This window comes from Ambystoma mexicanum, chromosome 5q (assembly GCF_040938575.1).
Source record: "Ambystoma mexicanum isolate Mex_15411 chromosome 5q, UKY_AmexF1_1, whole genome shotgun sequence".
NCBI classification, from domain to species: Eukaryota; Metazoa; Chordata; class Amphibia; order Caudata; family Ambystomatidae; genus Ambystoma; species Ambystoma mexicanum.
Genome location: NC_090933.1, coordinates 876,191,105 through 876,217,051, shown reverse-complemented (window position 1 = coordinate 876,217,051; position 25,947 = coordinate 876,191,105). Strand labels below are relative to the sequence as shown.

General features: G+C 48.0%; 1 protein-coding gene across 3 annotated transcripts in view; it reads left to right on the top strand.

Moving 5' to 3' along the window:
• RAD54B (RAD54 homolog B) overlaps window positions 1-25,947 on the top strand; it is a 1,336,679-nt gene that overhangs the window by 804,043 nt on the left and 506,689 nt on the right. For all 3 annotated transcript variants that reach the window (XM_069621363.1, XM_069621365.1, XM_069621364.1), the window contains 2 exons: window positions 10,907-11,185; window positions 19,096-19,258. In XM_069621363.1, coding sequence (XP_069477464.1) covers window positions 10,907-11,185; window positions 19,096-19,258 — 442 coding nt within the window. The remainder of the gene's footprint in view (window positions 1-10,906; window positions 11,186-19,095; window positions 19,259-25,947) is intronic.

Here is a 25,947-nt window from a genome sequence, read left to right as displayed (position 1 = left end):
TATATAGTTGATATTTAGGTAGGTTTTTTAGGAGGTTTCCTTAGTTCAGTTGTGATGATGGACCCTTGTTATTTTTGTACATAGTTCTTTGTTGCATGGAGAGTTTTTACATTTCACTTTGGACATAATTTTTTTGATTTGATTTTCTAGTTTTGTGTTTTTATGCGGACATGCAGCTTATTTTTTCACATTTACATTGTAGTTAGTTTTCTTTCTTTGGCATTTGTATTTTTTTCAATACATTTTTTTTTCCATTGTTCACTGTGTGGTTTCATCTCATTGGTTTCATGCATGTCATGTTGTGTGTTTTCCCATTCAATTTGAAAATATGTGTGTGACGGACATGGGTTCATTTGCTTCATGTACATTGGGGGTGTAACATGTGATTTCCATTTCCATGTGGGTGAATGGGTTACTTGGTAGGTCTTTTTGGCTGTGGAGGATGACCATTACGCACATGATTGGGGATTGTGAGGACCTGGTGGGGGCTGCACATGGTGGCAGGGGGGTGGGGGTGCAGGGGGACATGAGTGGGGGCCTGGTGGAGGTTGAGCCTGCACTGCTGGGGGGTGGGGGTGGTGGGAGACATGAGTGGGGGCCTGGTGAAGGGTGACCCTGCACTGCTGGGGTGTGGGGGTGATGGGAGACATGAGTGGGGGCCTGGTGGAGGTTGACCCTGGTGGCTGGGGGGTGGGGGTGATAGGGGACATGAGTGGGGGCCTGGTGGAGGGTGACCCTGGTGGCTGGGGGGTGGGGGTGGTGGTAGACATGAGTGGGGGCCTGGTGGAGGGTGACCCTGCACTGCTGGGGTGTGGGGGTGGTGGGAGACATGAGTTGGACATGGGTGGGGGCCTGCTGGCAGGTGCCCCACAGTGCTGGGGGGTGGGGGTGGTGGGAGACATGAGTGGGGCCCTGGTGGAGGGTGACCCTGCACTGCTGGGGGGTGGGGGTGGTGGGAGACATGGGTGGGGCCCTGGTGGAGGGTGACCCTGGTGGCTGGGGGGTGGGGGTGGTGGGAGACATGAGTTGGACATGGGTGGGGGCCTGCTGGCAGGTGCCCCACAGTGCTGGGGTGTGGGGGTGGTGGGAGACATGAGTTGGACATGGGTGGGGGCCTGCTGGCAGGTGCCCCACAGTGCTGGGGGGTGGGGGTGGTGGGAGACATGAGTTGGACATGGGTGGGGGCCTACTGGCAGGTGCCCCACAGTGCTGGGGGGTGGGGGTGGTGGGAGACATGAGTGGGGCCCTGGTGGAGGGTGACCCTGGTGGCTGGGGGGTGGGGGTGGTGGGAGACATGAGTTGGACATGGGTGGGGGCCTGCTGGCAGGTGCCCCACAGTGCTGGGGGGTGGGGGTGGTGGGAGACATGAGTTGGACATGGGTGGGGGCCTACTGGCAGGTGCCCCACAGTGCTGGGGGGTGGGGGTGGTGGGAGACATGAGTTGGACATGGGTGGGGGCCTACTGGCAGGTGCCCCACAGTGCTGGGGGGTGGGGGTGCAAGGGGACATGTGTTGGTGTTCAAGGAGACATGTGCCTTTGCTGGGGGGCATGCCCATGTTGGGTGGGCTGCCTGCGGGACATGACCAGGGATGCAGGGTAGTCCCCTGTGGTGTGGGCTGCCTGCAGGGGCCGTGGAGGGTGTACAGGGTACACCTGGGAGGACCCACACTGTCAAATCACATGTGGGACTCCCCGGCACCCCTGAAATACACGTACCGTGCAGAAATCGCGTGTAAAACTTCCCGCGCACCCCTGAAATACACGCGCCCAGGCTATTCGCGTGTAAAACTTCCCGCGCACCCCTGAAATACACGCGCCCAGGCTATTCGCGTGTAAAACTTCCCGCGCACCCCTGAAATACACGCGCCCAGGCTATTCGCGTGTAAAACTTCCCGCGCACCCCTGAAATACACGCGCCCAGGCTATTCGCGTGTGGAACTTCCCGCGCACCCCTGAAATACACGGGCCCAGGCTATTCGCGTGTGGAACTCCCCGCGCACCCCTGAAATACACGCGCCCAGGCTATTCGCGTGTGGAACTTCACGCGCACCCCTCAAATTCACGCGCCCAGGCTATTCGCGTGTGGAACTTCCCGCGAACCCCTGAAATACACGCGCCCAGCCTATTCGCGTGTGGAACTTCCCGCGCACCCCTGAAATACACGCGCCCAGCCTATTCGCGTGTGGAACTTCCCGCGCACCCCTGAAATACACGAGCCCAGGCTATTCGCGTGTGGAACTTCCCGCGAACCCCTGAAATACACGCGCCCAGGCTATTCGCGTGTGGAACTTCCCGCGAACCCCTGTAATACACGTAGCCCGCTCCCCCAGGCCCGATCGCGTGAGGAACTTCCCGCGCACCCCTCAAATTCACGCGCCCAGGCTATTCGCGTGTGAAACTTCACGCGAACCCCTGAAATACACGTAGCCCGCTCCCCCAGGCCCGATCGCGTGAGGAACTTCACGCGAACCCCTGTAATACACGTAGCCCGCTCCCCCAGGCCCGATCGCGTGTGGAACTTCCCGCGCACCCCTCAAATTCACGCGCCCAGGCTATTCGCGTGTGAAACTTCACGCGAACCCCTGTAATACACGTAGCCCGCTCCCCCAGGCCCGATCGCGTGTGGAACTTCCCGCGCACCCTTCAAATTCACGCGCCCAGGCTATTCGCGTGTGAAACTTCACGCGAACCCCTGAAATACACGTAGCACGCTCCCCCAGGCCCGATCGCGTGTGGAACTTCACGCGAACCCCTGAAATACACGCGCCCAGGCTATTCGCGTGTGGAACTTCCCGCGAACCCCTGAAATACACGCGCCCAGGCTATTCGCGTGTGGAACTTCCCGCGAACCCCTGTAATACACGTAGCCCGCTCCCCCAGGCCCGATCGCGTGAGGAACTTCCCGCGCACCCCTCAAATTCACGCGCCCAGGCTATTCGCGTGTGAAACTTCACGCGAACCCCTGAAATACACGTAGCCCGCTCCCCCAGGCCCGATCGCGTGAGGAACTTCACGCGAACCCCTGTAATACACGTAGCCCGCTCCCCCAGGCCCGATCGCGTGTGGAACTTCCCGCGCACCCCTCAAATTCACGCGCCCAGGCTATTCGCGTGTGAAACTTCACGCGAACCCCTGTAATACACGTAGCCCGCTCCCCCAGGCCCGATCGCGTGTGGAACTTCCCGCGCACCCCTCAAATTCACGCGCCCAGGCTATTCGCGTGTGAAACTTCACGCGAACCCCTGAAATACACGTAGCACGCTCCCCCAGGCCCGATCGCGTGTGGAACTTCACGCGAACCCCTGAAATACACGTAGCCCGCTCCCCCAGGCCCGATCGCGTGAGGAACTTCACGCGAACCCCTGAAATACACGTAGCCCGCTCCCCCAGGCCCGATCGTGTGAGGAACTTCACGCGAACCCCTGTAATACACGTAGCCCGCTCCCCCAGGCCCGATCGCGTGAGGAACTTCACGCGAACCCCTGTAATACACGTAGCCCGCTCCCCCAGGCCCGATCGTGTGAATAACTTCACGCGAACCCCTGTGATGCACGTACCCTGCAAATCGCGTGTGACACTTCCCGCGCACCCCGGTATACATGCACACGTATTTTTTGTCAGCGGGTGTCCGTGTTTGTGGGTACCCCTTTGCACGTCATTTTTCCTGGAGGGCCACAGTATGGGACATTCATCATGGCAGTATATAGGTGCTATTTGTTGGCGCACCTTTTGGCGCACATTTCTTACAGCCGCAGAGACGCTACCGCCTCCTTTCTTGTGGCGGTCGTGTTTGTGCCTGTGCGCTGGTTTGAGCGTGCGCTTTTTTCCCCTATTCTATTCCATGAATACGTGTTGTAGGCGAGCGTGTGGGCGTTCCGCGCACTTGTGCCCTGTACTTCCCCCGTGACGCCCACGTTTTGGCAAGTTGTTCCCCATTCCGAGTGTTACGCCCGTGTTCCGCCTACTTTTATTGCGTGCGCCGCGCTATGTGCGAATTTCGCTGTGGCCTGTGCGATTTTCGCTGTGACCTGGCGCACGCTGTTAGATGGCCTGTGCGCCAACGTGCGCCAACGTGCGCCGCGCACTTTTTTTTCGCACATCCGCTGGTTTTCTCGCGCACGGCCTTCCATGAATCGACGTGCGCTGCTTTTCGTGCGATTTTCGCACGTTCACTGCGATTTTCGCTATTCCACTGCGATTCGCACGTTTTTGCCCACTTGCGCCGCGCTAATTATTCCATGAATCGGCCTCATGGTGTTTTGGCAGAAGTTGATTAATGGTTCCCAAATGTTATATTTTTAGGTTTTGCTGTTCTGGCAAGCAAAATCTTTTTTTTGCACAGCCCATATGTTCCATACTTTCCCCAACCACACTGAAATTTGTGGGCCCTCTGATCTCTTCCAAGTTTGTGCCAATGAGCAGTGCTAGTGGGGAGGAAAGCCAGGACAGAGCTGTATGATTGGGCTGGACACAAGCAATCACAGGTGTGGCTAATGGAAATCCATGGCATGGACTTTGGGAGAGGAACTGGTGCTGCCAACCTGTATAGAAACAAAAGCAGAGTAATTACCACAGTGTTTTAGTGCTGCATCCATTGAAATGTGCATGTCCCCTTGCAGTCACTCTGAAGCCAGTGTGCATGAAATTCATTCCAGGAGAGTTTCTTGATTGGGCTGCTAGGTTGTCCAGATATCTTGCAGGTGAATTATGGGAATGGTAGTCCTTGTTTCTGGAAATGCAGATTTGTGCAGTGGAAGATTAAATACTGATTCTGGGTCATCTCTGGTGATGATTAACCAGGCCTGCAGGTCTAAAGACGGTGCCACCCAAAGGCAGAGAAGGGACACATGGTCTGTAGGGGTGCGCAGAGCAATGCTTGTGGTTCTGATTAGATCTAAACCTTTCAGGTATCACCCATCAGTAGTGCATATGTCCTCGTGAGTGGGACCGGTATGCCCAAAAGTGGATCCCGAGCTTGCTGGGACTAGACACTCAAGCCGCAGCTCACTGATTTTATTTTTATTTTTTAAATTTATAAACCGCACTGGCAGCCCAGAGCCATTGAGGCGCTGTTACAAGAATGTTTCTTAGTTACAAGGAAAATACATTGCTACCGGTTACAGTCAGTGTAGCAGAATTACGATGCAAGAGTATTTTACAGTATTGTGGTTACAAGAAGCAAAAATACAATTACTCAGCATATTGAGAACAGTGAGAGCTCAGTCACGGGTGAGGGCAGGGTCATACAAACTCTGATGACTGATGACGTCCAATGAAGCCAAAACATGCTTGGGGTTACTTATGTTCTCATGGCATGCACGCATGTTTTGTGTGCTTGAAGCGGGAACTTGCACCCTGGTGTAGTGGTTGGGACAATTGGTTGGTTTGTGAAATAGTCCGATTTTCATGGTGATATCCAAAAACCCAAAAAAGGAATATCTTTCGGTGAGTTTGTGAGCTTCGAGTTGATTGTTGGCTGTTTGTATTTTATTTATTTGTATAATGCGCCTGGCCCAAAGGCATCTGGGTGCATTTCTTAGGTTACAGAGACATTGTATTAATCAGACATCAACAAATCATTCAAAAATACTTAGAAGATATTTACACAATATTTCCAAGATATTTACAAGATGTTTACAGGTTATTTACAACGGAATTAGTCCGAATGTTAAGGCTTTGCGATGCAGAGCATTGGACAGGCAGCGTAGGTTGTTCAGTGTCCAAGAGGCAGATGGATGTTACGGCAGTCCTGCGCTCTGAGTCACATATTGGCTTTGCTCTTGAAAGGGTGAAAGGAAGGTTCAGATCTGAGAAGATTCGGTAGCGAGTTCCACAGTTTGGTGGCGAGCACTGGGAAACTGGCCCCCCCTGCTTTCTGAAGTTTAAACCTAGGTACTGAAAGACAGTGAGCTTGGGCTGCTCTCTGTGGCCGTGAGGAAGTGAGAGGTGTAAAGCAGTTTGCCAGATGTTTTGGAGCCTGGTTGGCCAAACATTTGAGAGTGAGAGCGAGAGTTTTAAGGGATATTCTTTGGGAGACCGAAAGCCAGTCCAGTGTAAGCTGCGTCTGGTATCGGAGATATGCTAAATTCTGGGGATATTAAGGGCAGCCCTAATGGCGTTATTTTGGGTAACCTGTAACTTACTTAAGTTTCGTTGACTGGTCAACTGGTCAATAAGAGGGCTAGCTTGCCGTTATCTCTAAGAACATCGATTTGAGTTTTTAAGTCGATAAGGGCAGTTTCCGTTCCTTGCTTCGGTCAGAAGCCTGATTGTCTGAGGCTGAGGAGTTTGTTTGATTCTAAATAATCCTGGATCTGAAGATAGGCAGCACGGTCCAGGGACGGTGTGATGGGCCTGCAATTAGATGGGGTGCTCGGGTTCAAGGAAGGTTTTTTGAGTAGAGGGATAACCCACGCGTCCTTTAGGTTGTCCGGAACGATGCCTGTGTTAAATAAGTTTATGAGGGTGGTAATAAAGGGTGCTAATTCATGAGTAGACTTCTTAATGATAGGAGCTGGACATGTTCACCCTGGCAGTTGGAGGGTTTGAGTTTACTAATGATGTTTTCTACCTCTTGAATAGATAAAGGCGAAAAGCTAAAGGGTTGATGGGTGAGAGGAGGAGTGGCTGTTATTCCTATGGGAATAATGTGCTGAGGGTTTGTCAGTATTTATTTTAGCATTGATTTTGGTTTGTAATGTGGAGATTTTGTCGAAGTGCTTTTTGTATATTAATAATAATAATAATAATAATAATAATAATAATAATTTAGCATTTATATAGCGCTACGAACCCTCGGGTATCTGAGCGCTGCTTATTATTACCCACGGTGTGTGGTGCTCATTTATCGACCTCGGAAGGATGAAAGGCTGAGTTTGGCCCTGCCGGGATTCAAACCTGCGTTAGCAGGCTCTGCACGGATGTCAAAGCAAGCACTCTACTCGCTGTGCCACTTGACCAACTGTCTTTGTCACAGGTGTCTGGGGGGGCTGAAGGTGTTTCCAGTTCTTTAAGTGTCTTAAATAGCTCCTTGGTGTTGGATTCTGATTGCAGAATTCACTTGTCATATGTGTCTTTTTTGGCTTGGAGGATTGCCTCCTTGTAATTCAGGGATGCTAGGATAAGGCTGCCCTTATTCACGTCTGATGGAAGACTTTTCCCTCGTGCCTCAGCAGTTCACTTTTCCTTGCGTAGTGATCTCAGGTGTGGAGTGTACCACATGTTGAGGTGTGCACAAGGTTTGGGTTTCCGTAGTTTAATTGGGGCAATGATGTTCATGGCTTTACGTATGGTTTGATTGAAGGTATCGACTAGGGCTGTCGGGTCTGCACGCGACACAGAGGCCTCGTTAAGTATTGGTAGGATATGTGGGAGCAGTTTCTCCTTGATGATGTCCCTTTTGTTTCTAGTACTGGTGGATGGAGCAATGTTCTGCTTAGTGTTTTGGTTATTGACTTTGATGTTAAAGGTGATCATGTGATGATCTAATCAGGCGCAGGGTGTATTAGCCATTATGTTGATATTGCAATTCAGGTTGACCAACCAGTCAAGGGTTCTCCCCTTGTTGTGGGTGGATTCCTGAATGTGATGGGAGAAACCCAGATCAGTTAGTGTACTGGCAATGTCCCAAGCATTGTGGTCATTTGGATCTTGGAAACCGAGATTGAAATCCCCTAGTAAAATAATTTGTGAATTAGGCTTGGTGTTGGTTGCTAGAAGGGAGGTGATGTCATGTGCAAAGGTAGAAATGGGTACTGGTGGCCTATAGATGAGGTACATGGTGATTGTTTGGTTAGGTGAGATAGGCATTTTGACAGACAGTGACTCTGCTGAGGGAATGAATGTGCTGATTGGGGATGAGTCTGAGATCAAGAGGGCTTTTAAAAATGAGGGCAACGCCCCTGGCTAGTATTTCGGTCCCATTTCGTGATGGAGTACCCATTGGGGATAGCGAGGGAAAGTAGTGGACCGGCAGCTGCGTGTAACCAAGTCTCCGTAATGGCTAGGAAATCTAAGTCTTGGGCTGCAATGAAGTCTGCAATGTCCAGGGCATGGGCAGGGAGGGACCTGGCATTGACAAGGACGCCCCCTTAATCATGGTATCTTTGGCAGGGGAAGAATCGATATTGTTATAGTTCGAAGGAACTTTAGCTGTGATCTTTTTCATACCAGGTGACTTAGGTCTATGTGTGTGATAGCCATGAGTTTCGAGCGGTTTTACCAACGTGGTAAGAGGGTGTGGTCGACGGACTGCACGAGAAAATCTGGAGCCTAGTCTGAGGTTCCTGATATGCAAGGCACAGGGTTGATTAGGGGTGGGTTTGGTGGCAAAGTGGTCCAGCCATAAGGCAGGAGAGTTCAGATAAGGGTTGGTGGGTAACGTGGTAGAGGGCATGGGCCCTGATGATGGTGAGCTAGACTTTATGGTCTGTACAGGGCACAGCATAGTAGGCCCGAATTTGGTCATGATGGTGGGCTGGATGGATGAGACACTGTTGATACTGGGGAGTGTCCAGGTAGAGAATAATAGTGTTTTGTAGAGTATAGGGAGTGTACAACATATTATTAAAGGCATGTACATAATGAGTAAGGATCTAGGCATGTGGAAGATCAATTAGGGTGGCCAGTACAGGTGATGTGTGGAGTAGCTGACTATATGTCAAATGGGCCAAAGTCTAGTAGTGGAAGGGGGAGCAAGGCATACAGCTATGATGCATAGAGGCAGTTATCAGGGCACTGCTAAATCAGGTGGGTTATGCTATCAGATGCAATCATAGAGGCACACAACTAAATCAGGTGCCGTATGCTATTGAGTACATAGTAATATGGGGCACGGATCTTGGATACAATATGCGGCATAGCAGGAGTGAAACGCTATGGTTGTAGTAAGTTAGGTGAGAATCGATATGTAGCACAGCTATTGTGAGGCACAAATAGGTATCAATATGTCATACAGTCGGATAAGGCTATTGTCTACAATAGCCTTATCCGACTGTATGACATATTGATGTCATACATCAATATGTCATACAGCAGGTATAGTTCGATACCGACACAGCAGGTATAATTCGATGTGGCATACAATAGGAAACAGCTATTGTGAAACACAGCACAACAGGTACAATACAATTCACAATTCAATAAGGCATACGGTAGGAGAGTAAAGCACTCAAATACGATACGAGGAGGCAGAAACCGTAGGTTTAGCTAAGACGTATAAGATGTACTATGATCAAATTGCACAAGTAGAACAGAAAGTTTGTTGCTGTGGAAGATGCCAAGTTCAGTGGGCAGAGTCGGATAGGCCAATAGGAGATGACAGTTGGGACCATGTGATAGTTTCAAGGCTATATTCGATTTAAGTTGTCAACCCCAACTACTCTATTACTTGACCCAAGATGCCATCTACTTAACAGTAATAATATACTTCTTAACATAATAAATATATGCATATATGTATATAGTCCATTTCCACAGAAGTTCTGGGGTTTCGTTTTTTCTCTACTAATGCCAAACATGCTGCAATTTCTGTAGAGCAAAAGAGGGACAGCTATTCCCCATTAAATGGTACTCCTCTATATTCTCAGCTCTGCAGGAATCGAGTGCACCTTGTATGACACAGCTGCTTCATCAAATGTTGTAGTTATTGTGTAGAAAAAGGGTAGAAAGCCCAACTAAATGTGTCGCTTTTTTCAGTTTTGCTGCTTTTTTTTCAAAGCATTTTCATGGTGTTCTGCGGGGTGAAGGACACCTACAGCTGATTTCCCATTTGGGGCTCTCGGGCTCCCCAGGGGGGGCCCGAGAGCCCCAAATGGGAAATGCTAAATGCTGCAGTGTTTATGCCTAAATCTGCCTTCCCATTTAGGGCTCTCGGCTCCCGAGAGCCCCAAATGGGAAAGCAGATTTAGGCAGAAACACAACCGCGTTGTGTTTCTGCCTGCCTTGGCTTTCACTTTGGGTCTCCGGTGCTCCCCTAGGGGAGCACCGGAGACCCAAAGTGATAGCCACAGCAGGCAGAAACACAACACGGTTGTGTTTGAAAACGCTGCGGTTTTTCTTTCCGAGCTTCTCAGGCTCCTCCGAGCCGGAGGAGCCTGAGAAACTTGGAAAGAAAAACCGCAGCGTTTTCAAACGCAACGTTGTGTTTATGTTTGCGGTCACTTCAAAGGTGACCGCAAACATAAATACAACGTTTTTAAAGCTGCGGTTTTATTTCTAAGTTTTCCGGGCTCCTCCAGCCCAGAAAACTTAGAAAAAAAACCACAGCTAGTGCTTATTTTTTTTTTTAAATAAATAGCACTTACCGAGATTCAGCTGCAGCTTTCCTGCTCTGGTCTCCGGTCCCCGTCCTCCGCGTACAGCACCAATGAAGGAAAAGCCACCCAGCGGTAGCTTTTGTTTACTACAGCTGGCTGGCTTTTCCTTCATTAGTGCCGCGAAAGCAAAAGCCAGCACAGGCGGGCATCCATTTCACAAAATGGATGCGCCCATGTGCTTGCTTTTGCGAATTTTGAGCTTGAATAGTTCAAAATTTTACATAGGAAGTTTTAAAAAAAAAAGTGCTAGTATTTTTTTAATGTTGCCTATCTATTTTTAAAATATTTTTTTTTACTGGACTATCCCTTTAAGTCTACACTTTATTCCTTGAGTTATTTTGTCTTGTGTGGGCGAGGGATGGGGAAAACTGTCTCACAAGGCTTACTGTATTGAAGATTTGATAAAATAGCAAAGAAAGACAGTACTTATATCTCATTCCAATAACAGTGATGACATTTGCTAGTTGTAGATTAACCCTTTGTACAGGCCAACGCTTTTTTTACTTTTATATTAGCAATATTGGCTCTTCAGTATGAAAATCAAAGGCTGATGTACGTCTTCTAAAATATCACTTGTTCTTATTTCTAGGCACTGGTTATAAATCTAAAGACTTGGAATGTCTGGATGATGGTCAAACTCTAGTGATTGGTGGCAAGGAGATTGAAGTGATGGGCAAGATTTCTGCAGAAGATTATAGCAGCGGAAAATGTTTCCATGCCAGCAGCATTACCTCTCCCACTTCGTGCTCACAGACATCCACAAAACCCTTCACCATCCCATTCAAAAACATCTGCATGTCTAACGCTAATGAAAATGTCTGCAAAGAGTCTCCAGTCTGCAAGCCTCGCCATGACCCAAGTGCACCAAGTAAGGCTTCTTTCAGAGATATGGGTAAAGTGTGATGTACTTGTATCAACTTAATTAAACAATAAAATGGGTTTTTAAGAAGGAAACCACAATGATGCATAAATACACGTTTTCCTAATCCTGATTCTTGCAGGTGTCTCCATCTTGGATTTACATCGCAATCTGTAAAATATCCCAATATGTGGAATTAAACGAAACCAATGTATTCCATCCCAGGCCAAGATGTATGTTCATCCACCAAACTCTTTTGTGGAGGAGGCATTCCAAATGATTTGTGGAATTTTGGCTTCTGACTGTCTCTTTAGTTTAGAGTCAGCCAATGGGGAAGCTTATTTATATTTTGCACTCATCACTGTCTCAATTGAATGTTAACTAAAATATAAGAAGTCTCCTAAGTGATCTTGAGATGTACATGCAAGGTGTGCTTCTCGTTCGGTCCCAATGGTCTCCTATCATTGTCATGAAAAGCTCTCTGTATCACTTCTGATAATTGATGGATGACTCCACTTGGATCAAATATGATAGCCTGGTATACTATAGAATTCCCAGTGAACCTTCTAGTTCATCTTTTTCACCAATAATATGTAGTACAGCTGCTAAATTGAAACTATAGGATGATAGCTGGAATGTTTGTTCAGGGCTAGGGAGCTTGCACAGCCTCAAATTCAAGTATGCCTACAGGCACCCCAATTGTTTTTTCCATCAAAGTGTAGATTGGGGGCCCTACGATTTCAAAGTATGAAGACGGAATTCCTCAGGAAGTGCAGGCTCCCAAATAAGAACATGGATTTGAAGGGGTTGGCAAGTGGTTTGCATAGGTAAGGCATAGGTATATTTTTCTCCATTTCTGTTGGAATCTGAAGTTCTGATTTATACACTGCTCCTTCGTGATTTATCATCTGGTATGGTTCTAGACATGTGATTTAGAGGATACCAAATAAGTGTCTATTTTTTTTAAACTCTTTTTTATTAGTGGTAACAGAGAGGCCAACAGCACCATTGCACAGTACATTCCAAAGATACAACTGAAATAAATGTGGTCAATGCAGTTTCACATAACAATATTATGGTGACAAATCATCATCAGTAATCATATTGCACAGGTAGAGTCTAAACGGGCCCCATATGTCTTTGGGTCTGCACATCGAAGGTTGGGTCAAAACAAATTGCTCCTCCGATTAATTAACATGTGTCAATTCTTGTAAAAATTGGTTCATGCTGGGCGGCATGGCGCTCTTCCATTTCAATAAAATACATTTTTTGGCAACCGCACATGAAATGTTGAATAGTCTTCTGATTTCTTCTGAGTGCTTGCCTATGTCCCCAAAAAGATATTTCTGGGGGGTTTGATCAGGAGGAACCTGAGTTATGTCTTCCACCACTTCTGCTACTTCCCTCCAGAACCCCTTAACCACCAGACATTCCCAGTACATGTGAAAGGAACCCGCCTGAGGGGCATTACAATTAGGGCAGTCATCCGAAGAACCCAGTGCGAATTTAGCGATCCTGGCCGGCGTGTAATGTAATCTATTAAGAATTTTAAATTGGATCAACCTCAGGCCAGAATTAAGTGAGATCTTTTTAGTTAGTGAACAATATCTGGCCCATTGCTTCGCCTTGATGGGAACTTGTAAGTCTGCCTCCCATCGTTTACCGTATCTGATTCACTGTGGGGGTATGGGCCTGAACTTCAGCGTATAGCCTAGAAATTCCCAGGCCATTTTTGGCTGTCACCAGTTGTACACATGGATGCAGTGGAGGTTCATCCGGGAATAGAGGCCACTTTTGCTGAAATGCAGATCTCATGCGGTAATATTGCAACGTTTTCAGTGGACCATCACCTAACGCCCTCAACAGCAATTCCAGGTCTAAAAAAATGCCATTGACAAACATATCAACGAGCTTCATTTCACAGTTAAGGTCCCAAGACTCCTGTATGCTCGTGGCATGTGTAGGAGGAATCCCCGGAAAGTTCCAAAGAGGTATCTTGGGGTTGTAGGGGGCCTCCAATCCAAGCCTTTTGAATATAGCCTCCCATGCCCTGACTGTGCAGCTAACTGGATTATATTCACATGTGTCTTTGTAGCGTGGATCAAAAATGACTGATTGTATCTTGGTGGGATGTGTAGTGTATTTTTCTATTCATGCATGGGGTGTGCTGTCCTCATCATTATACCAATATTTAGCGAACTGAGCCTGGGCCACATAGTAGTAAAGTTTGAAATCTGGGGTTGCTATACCTCCCGAAGAATATGGTTCTGTCATTTTTCCCAGCTTATCCTCGCAGTCTTACCGTTCCAAAGAAATGTTATCGCCATGGATCTGAGTTTGGTGAAGAAGGCTCTGCCAGGCCATATAGGGATGTTGACAAATAAATAAAGAAATTTAGGGAGGATAACCATTTTAAGAATAGCAACTCGGCCGGCCAAGGAGATCGGGAGACGCCCCCACAGTTGAAGCTTGGCAGTTAAAGTTTGCAGGGCACTTTCGTGGTTATCCGAATATAATGTAAGTTTATTACTGGAGACAAGAATTCCCAGGTATCTGATACGGTCGTCAGACCATTTGAGTCCATCTGTACCTGTGGGGCACTGGGTGGCCGGTGTGAGTCGAAATATCTCCGATTTGGCTCTGTTTATCGCATACCCAGAGTACTCTACGAAGTCCTCAACCTCAGCCATAATGGGTGTTATATTAAGTTCAGGTTCTTTAACATATAACGGAGTGTCATCCGCATAAAGCAATATTAGTTGGGTAGATTCCTTCATTTTGATCCCTATATCCGAATGTCTGAGGCGGACCGCAGCTGCTATTGGCTCAATAGTTAATATGAACAGCAAGGGCGAAAACAGGCATCCCTGTCTGGTTCCCCTCCCCAACAGGAACATCCGGGAAATGGCTCTGTTAGTCAGGAGACGAGCCCCAGGATCTGTGTACAGTAGTTTCACATATTTTATGAAGTTAGGCCCCATCCCAAACGCTTCCAGCACTGCAAGGAGATAGACCCATGAGACAGAATCAAACGCTTTTTCAGCATCAAGGGATATGGCCACCGCGCTCTTAGCGGGATCTATCTGTGCCATTATACCAAAGAGTCTTCGGAGGTTCAGGGCAGTAGATCGTGTAGAAATAAACCCGTTCTGATCAGGATGTACTAAAGTAGGGACCGCTGGCAGAAGCCGATTCGCGAGGAACTTTGCAAATATTTTAGCATCATGGTTAATAAGTGACAGGGGCCTATAGGATGAAACGTCCTGCGGCGGTCGTCTAGGCTTATGGAGTACGGTTATGATAGCTTCTCTCATAGTTGGGGGCAGCCTGCCACACTCCAGGGCCTCCTCCCATACCTGCAACAGTATCGGAACGAGTTCCTCGTGAAACTCTTTGTAGAATTCGGCACCCAACCCGTCCGACCCCGGTGCCCTGCCCGAAGCCAATGCTTTGACTGCTTCTACAGTCTCTTCCTCTGTCACTGGTTGATCTAACGCTAGGCGTTCTTCGTCAGAAAGTTTAGGAAGGGAGAGGGCTTCAAGGTATATCTCAATTTCTACGAGTGTTTTTTTATCTTAATTGGAATATAACTCCTTGTAAAATTCCATAAATTCCCCATTAATGTCTTCATCTCTGAGCAGTATCCTTCCCTGAGCTGTGCGTATACTTGTGATATGTGTAGGTTGCTTATCGTGCTTAAGTAGGTCTGCAAGCGTTCTACCTGCCTTATTACCTTCCCCGTACCTACGCACGTGTACAGGGGCCGCCACGTATCGGACCTCCCTTATGGCGAGCTTATCAAACTCTTGGAGGTGTGTGTGTATGTCGGCCAATACTACTTTGTCTTGCGTGTTGGTGTATGTTTGTTCCAGAACGTCTAGTTTGCCTTCAATAGTGGACAATTCGGTTCGCACAGCCTTCAGCATACCCGTAAATTTGGACATCAAAACCCCCCTTATCCAGACCTTAAAGGATTCCAACACTGTTGAGCATTTGTCCATTCATCCCACATTATTAGAAAAAAATCCTGCAATCTCAACATGAAGTTCCTCCACTGTCCCCGGGTCTCCCAACATTCCACCCGGCATCCTCCACCTCCTACCAGGACACGGGGCCTTTCGGAACACTAGTTCCAACAGCACTGGGCAATGGTCTGACAATGTTCGGGGAAAGATTTCGCACTCCTCCACCCCAGCCATCAAAGACATGGAGACAAACCAATAGTCAATCCTAGACTCCGAGTCGTGCACCAAGGAATAGAACGTATATCTCCTGCTATCAGGATGAATTTCACGCCATGCATCAGCCAGCAACACTTGTGACAAAACATGTCTCAGATTCAGTACTGCCCTGCTAGGGGTTCTAACCACCTTCGAGGATCTATCAAGAGTCTGATCCAAAGCCAAATTGAAGTCCCCCCCCATAGCACATTCGGGATATCAAGTGACGAAATCATCTGGTATACATCCATGTAAAAGGCAGGGTCATCGATATTGGGCCCGTATGTGTTGACCAGAAGTATCTGTTGAGTAGCCACCTCCCCCCAGACCATGACATATCTGCCCTGAGGATCAACCTTATGACCACCCACCCTGAACCCAAGGCCTGGATGAATGTGGGGGATCACCCCTCTGGATTGGGATGAATAATCAGTGTAGAACCTCATGGGACCCCACCTGGGCAATATATGGGCATTACTTATCCCCACCGAATGGGTTTCCTGTAGCATCAGGATCTGGGGTGCATGCCTGGCAACATAGTTGGAAACCTTCTTGACCTTAGCCTGGTTATTTAGTCCCCGAACATTCCACGTCAGGAGTTTAACCTTAAGTCCATTACCTGGGCTCTGAACCGAAGCATTAGCCATTGTCAAACACAACGGGTTTACAGTAATCGTGCAATATACTCGGTACCAGCCTCAATGCCACCACAATTTTACTTTTCAACCAACAAAACATCTCCAACCACTTTGTGCCTGAACATGGCTCCGTAGAGTGGCACCTACCCCCAACAAGCTGCCACCATAAGTCACTACTGGAGCTGAATTCTCCAAATCCCTCGCCCCATCACAACCCCCCACCCTCATCATCATCCCCAACTTGATGATGTGTCCAACAAAACTTATGGAATATTCTGCGGGTAGCCCTGTTGCTCCACATGGCCGCCGATCAGGTCCGGCAACTCCACCAAACAAATTGCCTGGTATAGCTTGATCAAACACTCATCATGACTATAGCCTTAGAAGGAGTTGACAGACGAGTATTCCTTAATCTGCAGGTCTGGGTCTGTTATTTTGGGCCGGTCTACCCCCTCTGGGAGGAAGAGGTATGGACGTTTCAATATATTGCGTGGCTTCGGCCGGAGACTCAAAGAAATGGGCCCTCCCTGCATGCTGGATCCTCATTTTTGCCGGGAACATCAGAGCATATGGGATCTGGCGTTCTCTTAGGAGTCTCTTGACTGGCTCGTAGGATCTTCTGCTTGCCTGCACCCCCGAGGAGAAATCAAGGTAGATGTGGATGCGACTTTCCACATATTGAAGGGTGCCCACCTCTCTTGCCTTACGTAGGATAGTGTCCCTGTCCCTGTAATTGAGGAGTCGTGCGATTATGGTACGTGGTGGTGTACCCGGTGTAGGTGCTGGAGCCAATGTGCGGTGAGCGCGTTCCACCAAAAAATGTTCAGAGAATGCCTCCGGTCCAAACAGGGTTTTAAGCAGTGCCTCAAGCTTTTTCGCCATTTGGCCTTTGCCAAAAGATTCCGCCACGCCCACCACGCGGATATTATTTCTCCTGGAACGTGACTCTAAGTCCTCGCATTTGTTCTGTAGTTTCACAATGTTTTCTTTGATTTGACTGATGTCACGGCTGTGATGCGAGATAGTGTCTTCATTAGTGCTTATCCTGCTTTCGGTCTCCGTGATGCACAAACTTTCTTTCTCCATTTTAGCTTTTAAGGAGCCGATAGTGGACACTATGTCGTCCAATTTCGTGTTGACTGCGCGGAAACCATTCAGCACTATTGCGATTAAGTTGTCCAAATTCTCACTAGGCTCAGTAGTGGGGGTCTTGTTGGCATCAGCATGGGCGTCAGCCGGCGCAGCCAGACTCTGACTGCCCGTGTAAGCGTCCATTGGGCCTTTCTTCTGCTTCCCTAGAGTTTTTGTGCTTTTCCCCGACTTCTGTGGCTCCCCCATGGTACTGTCGGAATTGTGTACTGAAGCAATGCAGTAAGTTGTGAGCCAAGTGCCAGGTCGCCTTTTTCCCCCGCTCCCTGTGCCGTGCTCCAGCCCTGGGAGTGGAACAGGTCAAGGGGCTAGAGGCGTTATGAACGATCTAACATTGAGTCCCCATCCGGGACCCAGTGGTCCGAGTGGACTGTGTCCCCCCACGTACAGTATTCCACGCTTACCGCATCCGCCGTGTGTAACAGTTCTGTGATAGTTTAGCAGGATTACTGAGCTACGTCGGCCCGCAGTTGTTGTATGTGCTGAGGCCTCTACTTAGTCCAGTCCCCCATGCGGGACGTGCCCCGTATACGGGAGTGCAGGCCTGCGTCCCCGGCGGTCCCGGGAGCCGGAGCAGATCCTCGGAGCGAAAGCCCACTGCGGCCCGCACAGTGCACCGCCGGCGAAGGCCAGGGCCAGTATCAGGGGTCTTGGGGGGGGGCCGTCCCTCAAACAACGGGACCGCCCGAGTGTCCACAACCTGCCGCACGCACCACCGGAGTTTGCCGGTCCAACAGAACGTAGAGCAAAGTATATTAGCTCCAAAAGGATTGTCCCCGGGTTTGCAGCCGCTGCCCCCGGAAAATGATGAGTCTTTTCTCGGCCACTTATCCGCCGCCTAGTCGTGCCTCCTTACCCGACACTTCTCCGGATATTCTCGTCTCCAGGTCTCTTCGCGGTCCAGTATCATGGGCCCACCGTGAACCCCGTCACCAGTTTTAACGCAGGCTCCACAGGGGTTTTTTCAGGATTTCAGCGGCCGTGGTCTCCACACACCGGGGCCGGACTGGAATGCAGGTCGGGTCGTCCGATTGAACCACCCATGTTGCGGATAGCCCAGCGTATTACCAGCAAGGCAGCGGGCCTGGGCCACAGTTCAGGCTCCTCCCATCAGGGGCCTCAGCACTAGAGCCGCGCGGCGGCTCTCGCGTGAATCGTCCTAGAGCTCGTAACAGGATACTTTTGGCCGCGTGCATCGGCTGATCGGCCAGGGGTTGTATCTCCGACGCTCTTAGGCCCCAGCTCACGGGAGTTCGGCCGGCCGACCACGGATAGCTGGACTGCCTTCCCAGAACAGATAGACTACGCAGGCAGTGTTATAAAGGATGTTATGGCGCAGGATATCCTAGTGGAGCGGGAGCTCTGGAATCAGGTGGGCATTTCTGTCGTGCGCAACAGCGCCCCCAAATAAGTGTCTTTTTGTTAGTTAATTTCTGTGATTTGAGAAGAGCAGGCATGTCACCTTGGAACCACTTGAGATCACAAAATTACTCAATTGTGAATTGGCATTAGTGTTTCCTATCTTTGCAATAGGTTCAGTGGCATCATTAATTTCTTATCCGACGTATTCAATTACGTACATTGTTATATAACAGCTAATGTGATAAGGCAGTGGCTCAATTAATTTCAAGTATGACTTATCAGCGTAAGTTAAATGTTGAGGGATTAGAAGGTGATGATTTGAGGCCAATACTAGACCAGGGATCTGTCAAGTATGGGACTGGCCCTCTGTCCGACATTCTTCTCCATATGCGTGCTTTCATATTGTCTTCCACTTGTTTACTGCAGTTATCCTGTGCAGAATGCAGATTTAGTTCTGTAACTGGCAGGCTTGGGATGTTTTGTCTGTGACAGATTATGATTTATATTGTAATTAGTATGTTTGACATTTTGTTTTTTTTACTTTCTCCAGATTCCTTGGTTATGCCACATCCAGCACAGTCTCATCAGTGGATGTTCAATAAGGCTGGATTGCCACTAGTTGCAGTCGTTGTGGATCCTTACCTGACGGTTCATCTTAGACCACATCAGAGGGAAGGAGTTGTGTTCCTATATGAGTGCGTAATGGGAATGAGGTGAGTAATGGGAAGCGATATACTTTTCACATGTTCCATTTTCTGGAAATGTACATTTGGGGTTATTACTGCTCAAAAGCAGACCTTAAGTATTGCTGTCTAAACACTTTTGTTATCTACATGCACCTGGGAAAGATACAGTTCAATAGCCAGAATTCATGAACATGGCATGGAAGGACCACCTTGTTGTAAAGATGGAAGTGTACCTTTTTTGTTATACCATAATAGGTTAATCCATTAATGCATTAAATACCATTATAAGGCACAGTTTTGATACCCTACTGCATATTTTATATCAGTATGTTTATATATCACACATTTAATGCTCAGCCTTTGGACATCAGTCTGCCTTTCCTCATATACTTTAATTGGGTATCACGGAATGGAGTGAAAACTGTATTAAAATATGTTTCATTCTTGATGAAAACGTCTGGTGGTCAAGACTAATCGGGGGTGGGCGAACCACTTGGGTAACTGCCACAGTGAAAATTCTGGAAATTATTCTTGCTACAATAGATAAAGAAAAAACAGATTAACGATCAATGGTCACGATAGATAACGAAACACATATTTTTTAAAAACCTTCGGGTTAAACAAAGTATAATAAAAAAAAAAATATATATATATGTTTCAACGCCACGCAAATTTGTATAAAATGGGGTTGGATTTCTTCAGCCCATGATGCTACACCACTTTCTGCTGTTGAACATGTGCTATGATACGGCTGTTCATTGTTGGCTGTTGCTTCCAAAGCGAGAATAGGGAGTGCTAAGATCTATTTACAAAATGAACCGTGGGGGAGGATTTTAGCAGGCCACCCTAGGTATGGTGAGCAGGGAGCTCTGGGATTTTAGCCAAAACCTAACCCAGCTACGTGGAAGAGCAGTTAAGGCTTAGTCTCAAGAGTGAATGAGGGTGGTCTATGGCCTCAATGACTTTACACAGAATAACACAAAATAATTCAGGTAAGACAGTTTGTATACAAATACAGTTATGTATTAGGCCTTTCAGAAAACACTTAGAAATTAAAGTAGAAGGTAGTATTATCGCTCAAAAAAATATATTACTAATATATACATTCACCAGTAGGTTCACTTACAATACATCAATCCATTACTAACCAGGTAAAACAGGTAAAAACTCTGATGCAGGTAAAATTATTAGAACCAGTCACAAGCACAGTTCCCTTTACTTAAGAAGTCAAGCCCTAAGATGGGTGGGGCCTACTGACCAAAAGTCACAGATTCCACCACAGGTTTCTCCAGGGAAGGCATTCTCTAAAAGGATGCAATGGGCTGTGGTGGTGATTTCAAACAGTTAAAAACTATTTAAAAGTGGAATAAGAATGTGTCCGAAGACATGTAAGTTCTCCTCTCTGCCAGTCCCAAGGTTTGCTCGGGGGCAGGAGATTTGACCCAGGTTTGGCCAAAGTAAAGAGGGAGTTAGGTGATTAAAGGCTTTGCACCCAATGTTATCCTATGGAGGACAGGAGGAGACAGTAACAGGATTGCTTACTTAACTCCCTGACTGCAATATTCCCAAGTCACACAATGAATTATCTGGGGGTTCGCTGGGGACACGATCTTCGGTCCATTCCGGGGAGAGGCATACAGTGGTTGCAGGTTCAAGAGTTTCTTCCGGTTGGATAGAACTTCAAGATGCAAGCCCAACTGATGAAGATTGTAGACTTTTGCAATGCAGACCTCTTTAAGATAATTCAAAGAATGGAGGAAGACGAGTTCCTGCAACGGTCACCCTTTGCAGGTGATCTTCCAGTTACAGTCACAGAAGCAGCTTCCGGGCAGGTTCCCTTGATGGTAGGAAGCTGAAAGAAGACTGGAGAAGACAACTTATGGCACAAGCTGGCGATCACCAATGTTCCACGCTTGAATGCAGAATAGCAACGTCTCTCGTGAAAGTCGCCCACGAGGGAGCGGGTCAGTCCACCAGGCAATCCAGCGACACTTCCAAAGTCTCTTGGGGCATGCAACATCAAGTAGGCTTTGCGACTAGTTGAACGTGCTAGTCCAAGGGTCAAAGCCCCAAAAAGGGGTTTCAGAGATCTTGCAGAGGAGTAGGGCTTCACCAGCCCAGCCACCGGATGGGATGCTGGTCCGCTGCAGAAGTTAGCCTTGAGTCGTGAGCGTGCTGCTCTTCGTCATAGGGTTCTTGGCTCCAACGTAGATCTGAAGAATGGCTGCAGGAGTCCTCCTCTTATCTAGATTCAGAGTTGGAAGCAAGTGCAAGCCCACCAATGGTAAGGATCTGCACCATTCAAACAGCCAGTAGTCCAATCAGGGATAACTACTGGTTTCAAATCTGCCCCAGCAGCAGACTTTCTGGCACCAAGAATGTGTGGACTGGGTGGGAGTAGACAGTGCCATCCCCCTTCCTGTGAGAGAGAGAGGCAGAGACACACCCACACATACACCCACACCCTCTTCTTGCCGGGCAAGTGCATGACCTTATATGGAATTGTCTGACCTGGAAGGGCAGACTGAAGGCCAAACTAAAATCTCATTGCATGGCCATTTTAGGGCACTAGAGATGTTTAGTATAAAGACCCAGTAAACGTGAATGTGCACCACAAAAATAAAGCAAAAACGTGCACTACAAGGTACTGTAAAAATACAGGAATTCAAAAGATAAACTAAGTTTCTCATTACTGATAGTCTGAATGACAACAAACAAAAGGGAAGTGAAGCTGCAGGCTTTACTTCCCTTGAAAGTCAGAACAGGGTAAACAGTAAAGCATAAATAGTGGGGACCCACAGAAAACTATGGAGAGAAACTTGCAAAAAGAATGAGGGAGCAACAGGTAGTCACAGTAGCCATGCAGCCATGGCAGTTGTGAAAATCATTAGCGGCAACAGAGCATGGTGCGTACAGTACATATTTTCAAACAGTAAAGAGTACGTCTCTTTCTGTTTAGTTATTTCATTTTTGGGAAATACAAATTTCCTGGTGGCCTAGATACTGGAATTCAATGGATCATTGTATGATGAATGGAGATAATTGGGGGTCATTGGCATAGGAGCGGAAGTTGAGTTTATGGCGTCGAAGGTGCCCAAGAGGTGGTAATGTAGCAATGCTGACAAGTTTAGGAGAACATGTTGTCTGGGAAATCGTGCACCAATATCGGTACAACAATACCTCAAGGACTCCTTCATGCTCCTGGCCACTATTTCTCAGTGTTTTAATAGACCAGTACAGTTATTTTATCAGAGGCCACAAACCGATCTGAAAACAATCAACATACTTTGGTTGCCCAACAGTCTACATCCCATGTTTTTTGCCTAAACCTGACTGCCACTAATGTAGTTAGACAAGTGCAATATTTGATGACGGATATTAGTAAGCATATTTATACCCATGGCAGCTAAGTAATTTAGATTGTCATGAACAAGGTTGATGGATGAGCGATAGATTTTTCAGAGGAGGGATAATTATGAGCCATTTATTTTAGCATTGCTACAATAATTGAGTGATGGGCAACTTTAGAGACTCCCCCTTAAGGGACAAGGGCTTACGTTCCTATGAGGAACTCCCTAGACCATCCACCATGGTAGCATATGTGGGACTATGCGACATGAAGAACATTATAAGATCCAGAGACTTGGCTGAAGACAAAACTATAATACCCCATTATGACCACAGAGGAGAATCAGTCTCTTTAAGAAGAGGCGTACCTTTAACTGAGCAGAGGAGGCTGAATGGGGAGAACATGCAGAGGAAGCCGCCTGAAGATGTGACGCATGGAGGAGACGGAACTGAGGAGAGACGGAGCCTACGACTTTCAGAGAAGTCCTAAGCAGCAGAGGGGAAATGCTGGAGGCCCAGCGTTTCTGAATAGAGAGAAGCCGAGGAGCAGGGAATCCTTATCCCGGTGGTGGCGTGACCACAATGACTTGGTTTTTGGCCATGCGCCCAATGAACAGTGCTGAAACCACCCAGCTGGGAGTTCACAAGACACCCTACGACCAGAATCCAGACCTGGTTACCTAGTCCGATACAGAGGTACCTGCAGATGTAAAGGGGAGAATGGGAGAACCATGTGGCCGCCGGGGAATTGTAATGGAGCAGGAGAACCTGATGAGTTACTAAAAACAAAGCAATTTAAGTGGAACTGTGCGACTGTTATAAATAGAATAATGAATAAGTCTGAAAGAGAAGCTATTAAGAACTGGGCCCAAACACCCTGGGAGTAGAGAGAAGTTTATAGATAGGAATGGGAAGTAAAGTCAAGTGAACGAGATATGAGGAGAGATAATCTAACTGATCAACCCCAGGAGAGGGGGAAGGTGAAGTCCCTAAAAGAATACCCATCCTAAGAAGGCCTGGGTTGCAAGTGGAAGAAGGGCATATACACTTGGATCAAAGAACTAGAAAGAGTAATAAAAAGAACTGTGGAAGAACTGTCTCAAGAGTGGAGCCCAAACCCAAGTGCACTGTGGAAGAATTACAAGATCTTGTCCAGAAGGTGGCAAGAGACTGTTTGAATATATCTTACTGAAGAGAACTTTTGACTGAAGAAGAGACTGTGCCATAAGAGAATAACTGGCGAGGGGGAGATGTTCTCCTATTATAATTTAAGTTAGTTAAAATAGTGGTGGGGTCAGTTAGAACTAGTTTCGGACCGTGGACATATTCATTCTGGACTTTCTGATGACTACCTTTTGTTATTTATATAGGCTGGGGTAACCCGCTAGCAATAGGGAAAGATAGGCCTTATCTTTATTATTTTACTAAACACCAGTAAAAATGTCCTTCAAGTGTGTGCCTACTTCTTGTGACCCACCATATATGGTGTCAGGAGTGCGATGTCAACCAACTGATAGAAGCTGGGGACCCCTGCTATTTACTAAATTGCGTGCCAAAGCCCCTACGGTAGCCACAGAGAAGTCCATGGGATGTTATTTACAAAGTACTGAAGACATTTTGATTTCATCCGGGGAGAGACACCTGATCCCCACAGGCCTTAACTTGGCCCCTTCCCAAGACACCTACATTAGCCTAGCCTCAAAGTCAGGGTTGATCTGGAGATATGGGTTGGACATTATGGCAGATGGCATTGACCCTAACTTCCGAGGGGATGTTAAAATCCTTCTGCACAGGGGCGCTGTTGAGCAGCCTACAAAATGGGCGCCTAAACATGTAGCTCCGCTCCTCAGCTAAAGATCCTGTTAATTTACCCGCCGTCACGTCTGCCTGACTGGGTTTGAATAAACAACAAGGTGCAGGAACTAGTGTGCATATCTGGGCCAAAAACGAAGAAGATCCAGTGGATGCAACACACAATATCCCGACCTGACAGCTGAGCTGATTGACGCCGGTGAAACGCGCGCGCATGGCTGGGGGAGGTGTGCATGCCTTCCTGGCTCCCTGTGTCTCTGCAGTAACAGACACCAGCCGAGGCGCCGCAGATCGTGCTCCTCTTGACAACCTGACGTGCTGCAGGGGAGGACTGTCGGTTCCCCCAGTGCACGTGGACGTCCGAAGTGTTGGCTGACTGCGTGGCCATCACCGCCACGTGAGAGGATCCAGCCGTCAGTGATCTGTTTCTCCGGACCGGAGATTGCAGGTGGCTGAGCGCCGACGAGGCTGCTGCTGCATGGGAGCAGCGGGCCCGACCGCTCCTGCCCGCCAGTCCATGCCAAACCAGCCCCCCCTATGCACCACAGATGGCCCTCTTCGCCCTTGGGACCAGGCGGTGAACGGCAACATAGCCGCATTCCCAGAAGGTGGATGGAGCGTCGTTGGAGGGGTCTATTACGACGTTAAGGTAAGAATTGCAACCTTACCTGCTCCTGGAACACCCGAGTGCCTGTTCTCGCACACTGCGCAGGGGCTTGGTTGACTATTGGTGTTATAATCAGCACCTGAATATAACCTACATTAGACTGCCATAATCCTTACCATTAGCCGGCACCCCGAGCACAGACTACTGAACTGACCCCCAACCCACAGTGTGGGTAAAAAGCAACGGGATACGGGCTCGGGGAGCGACCAGCGCGATTCTCAAGCGCTAAGATGGCTTACACTACTCAACAGCATGAGGCGCCATCAAATAGTGTGCAATACCGCAAGTCCATACCAGATTCCAAAGGATCAAGTTCCACCACTTCTTGATACATACTGGAAGGAAAACGTACAAGTACTCTCCTTGTTTAACTCATCAACTGACTGCCATGACCAAAGTGGCCAACAAAAAGAAGGGCCCGATGGACTTGTTCACAGGTCCAAGACCCTCACCCTCTGAAAACCCCCCATAAACAGTCCAATTACAGTACAAAAGATTGCAGTGCAATTGAAATCTAAGTGAGCTGGTGCAGGCCACACTTTGAGGAAAGTTGGAAGCTACTGGAGAGAAATCTTCTGTCAACAGAGGAGTCAGTGCTGGGCCTTAGGAGGTGGGGTAGAGGAGTGGAACACTTCAGTATTATGGATATGTTTATTTGCAAGGCACTAGAGGAAACGCCTATACAAGTGCTCTAAAGTGGAGAAAGTAGATTTCTCCCTACCATCAAGTAAAGCCCCAGGCCCAGAGGGCATAGGCATAGAGCTATATAAGGCTTACAAAGACATCATTGCTCCTAAACTACTTAAGGTGTGGGCAATCTTGCTCTCCAGTTTAATGAGGCACCCTGCCCGTAGCGGGGGTCTCCCCGTTCCTGGTGCCCTGTGAGCGA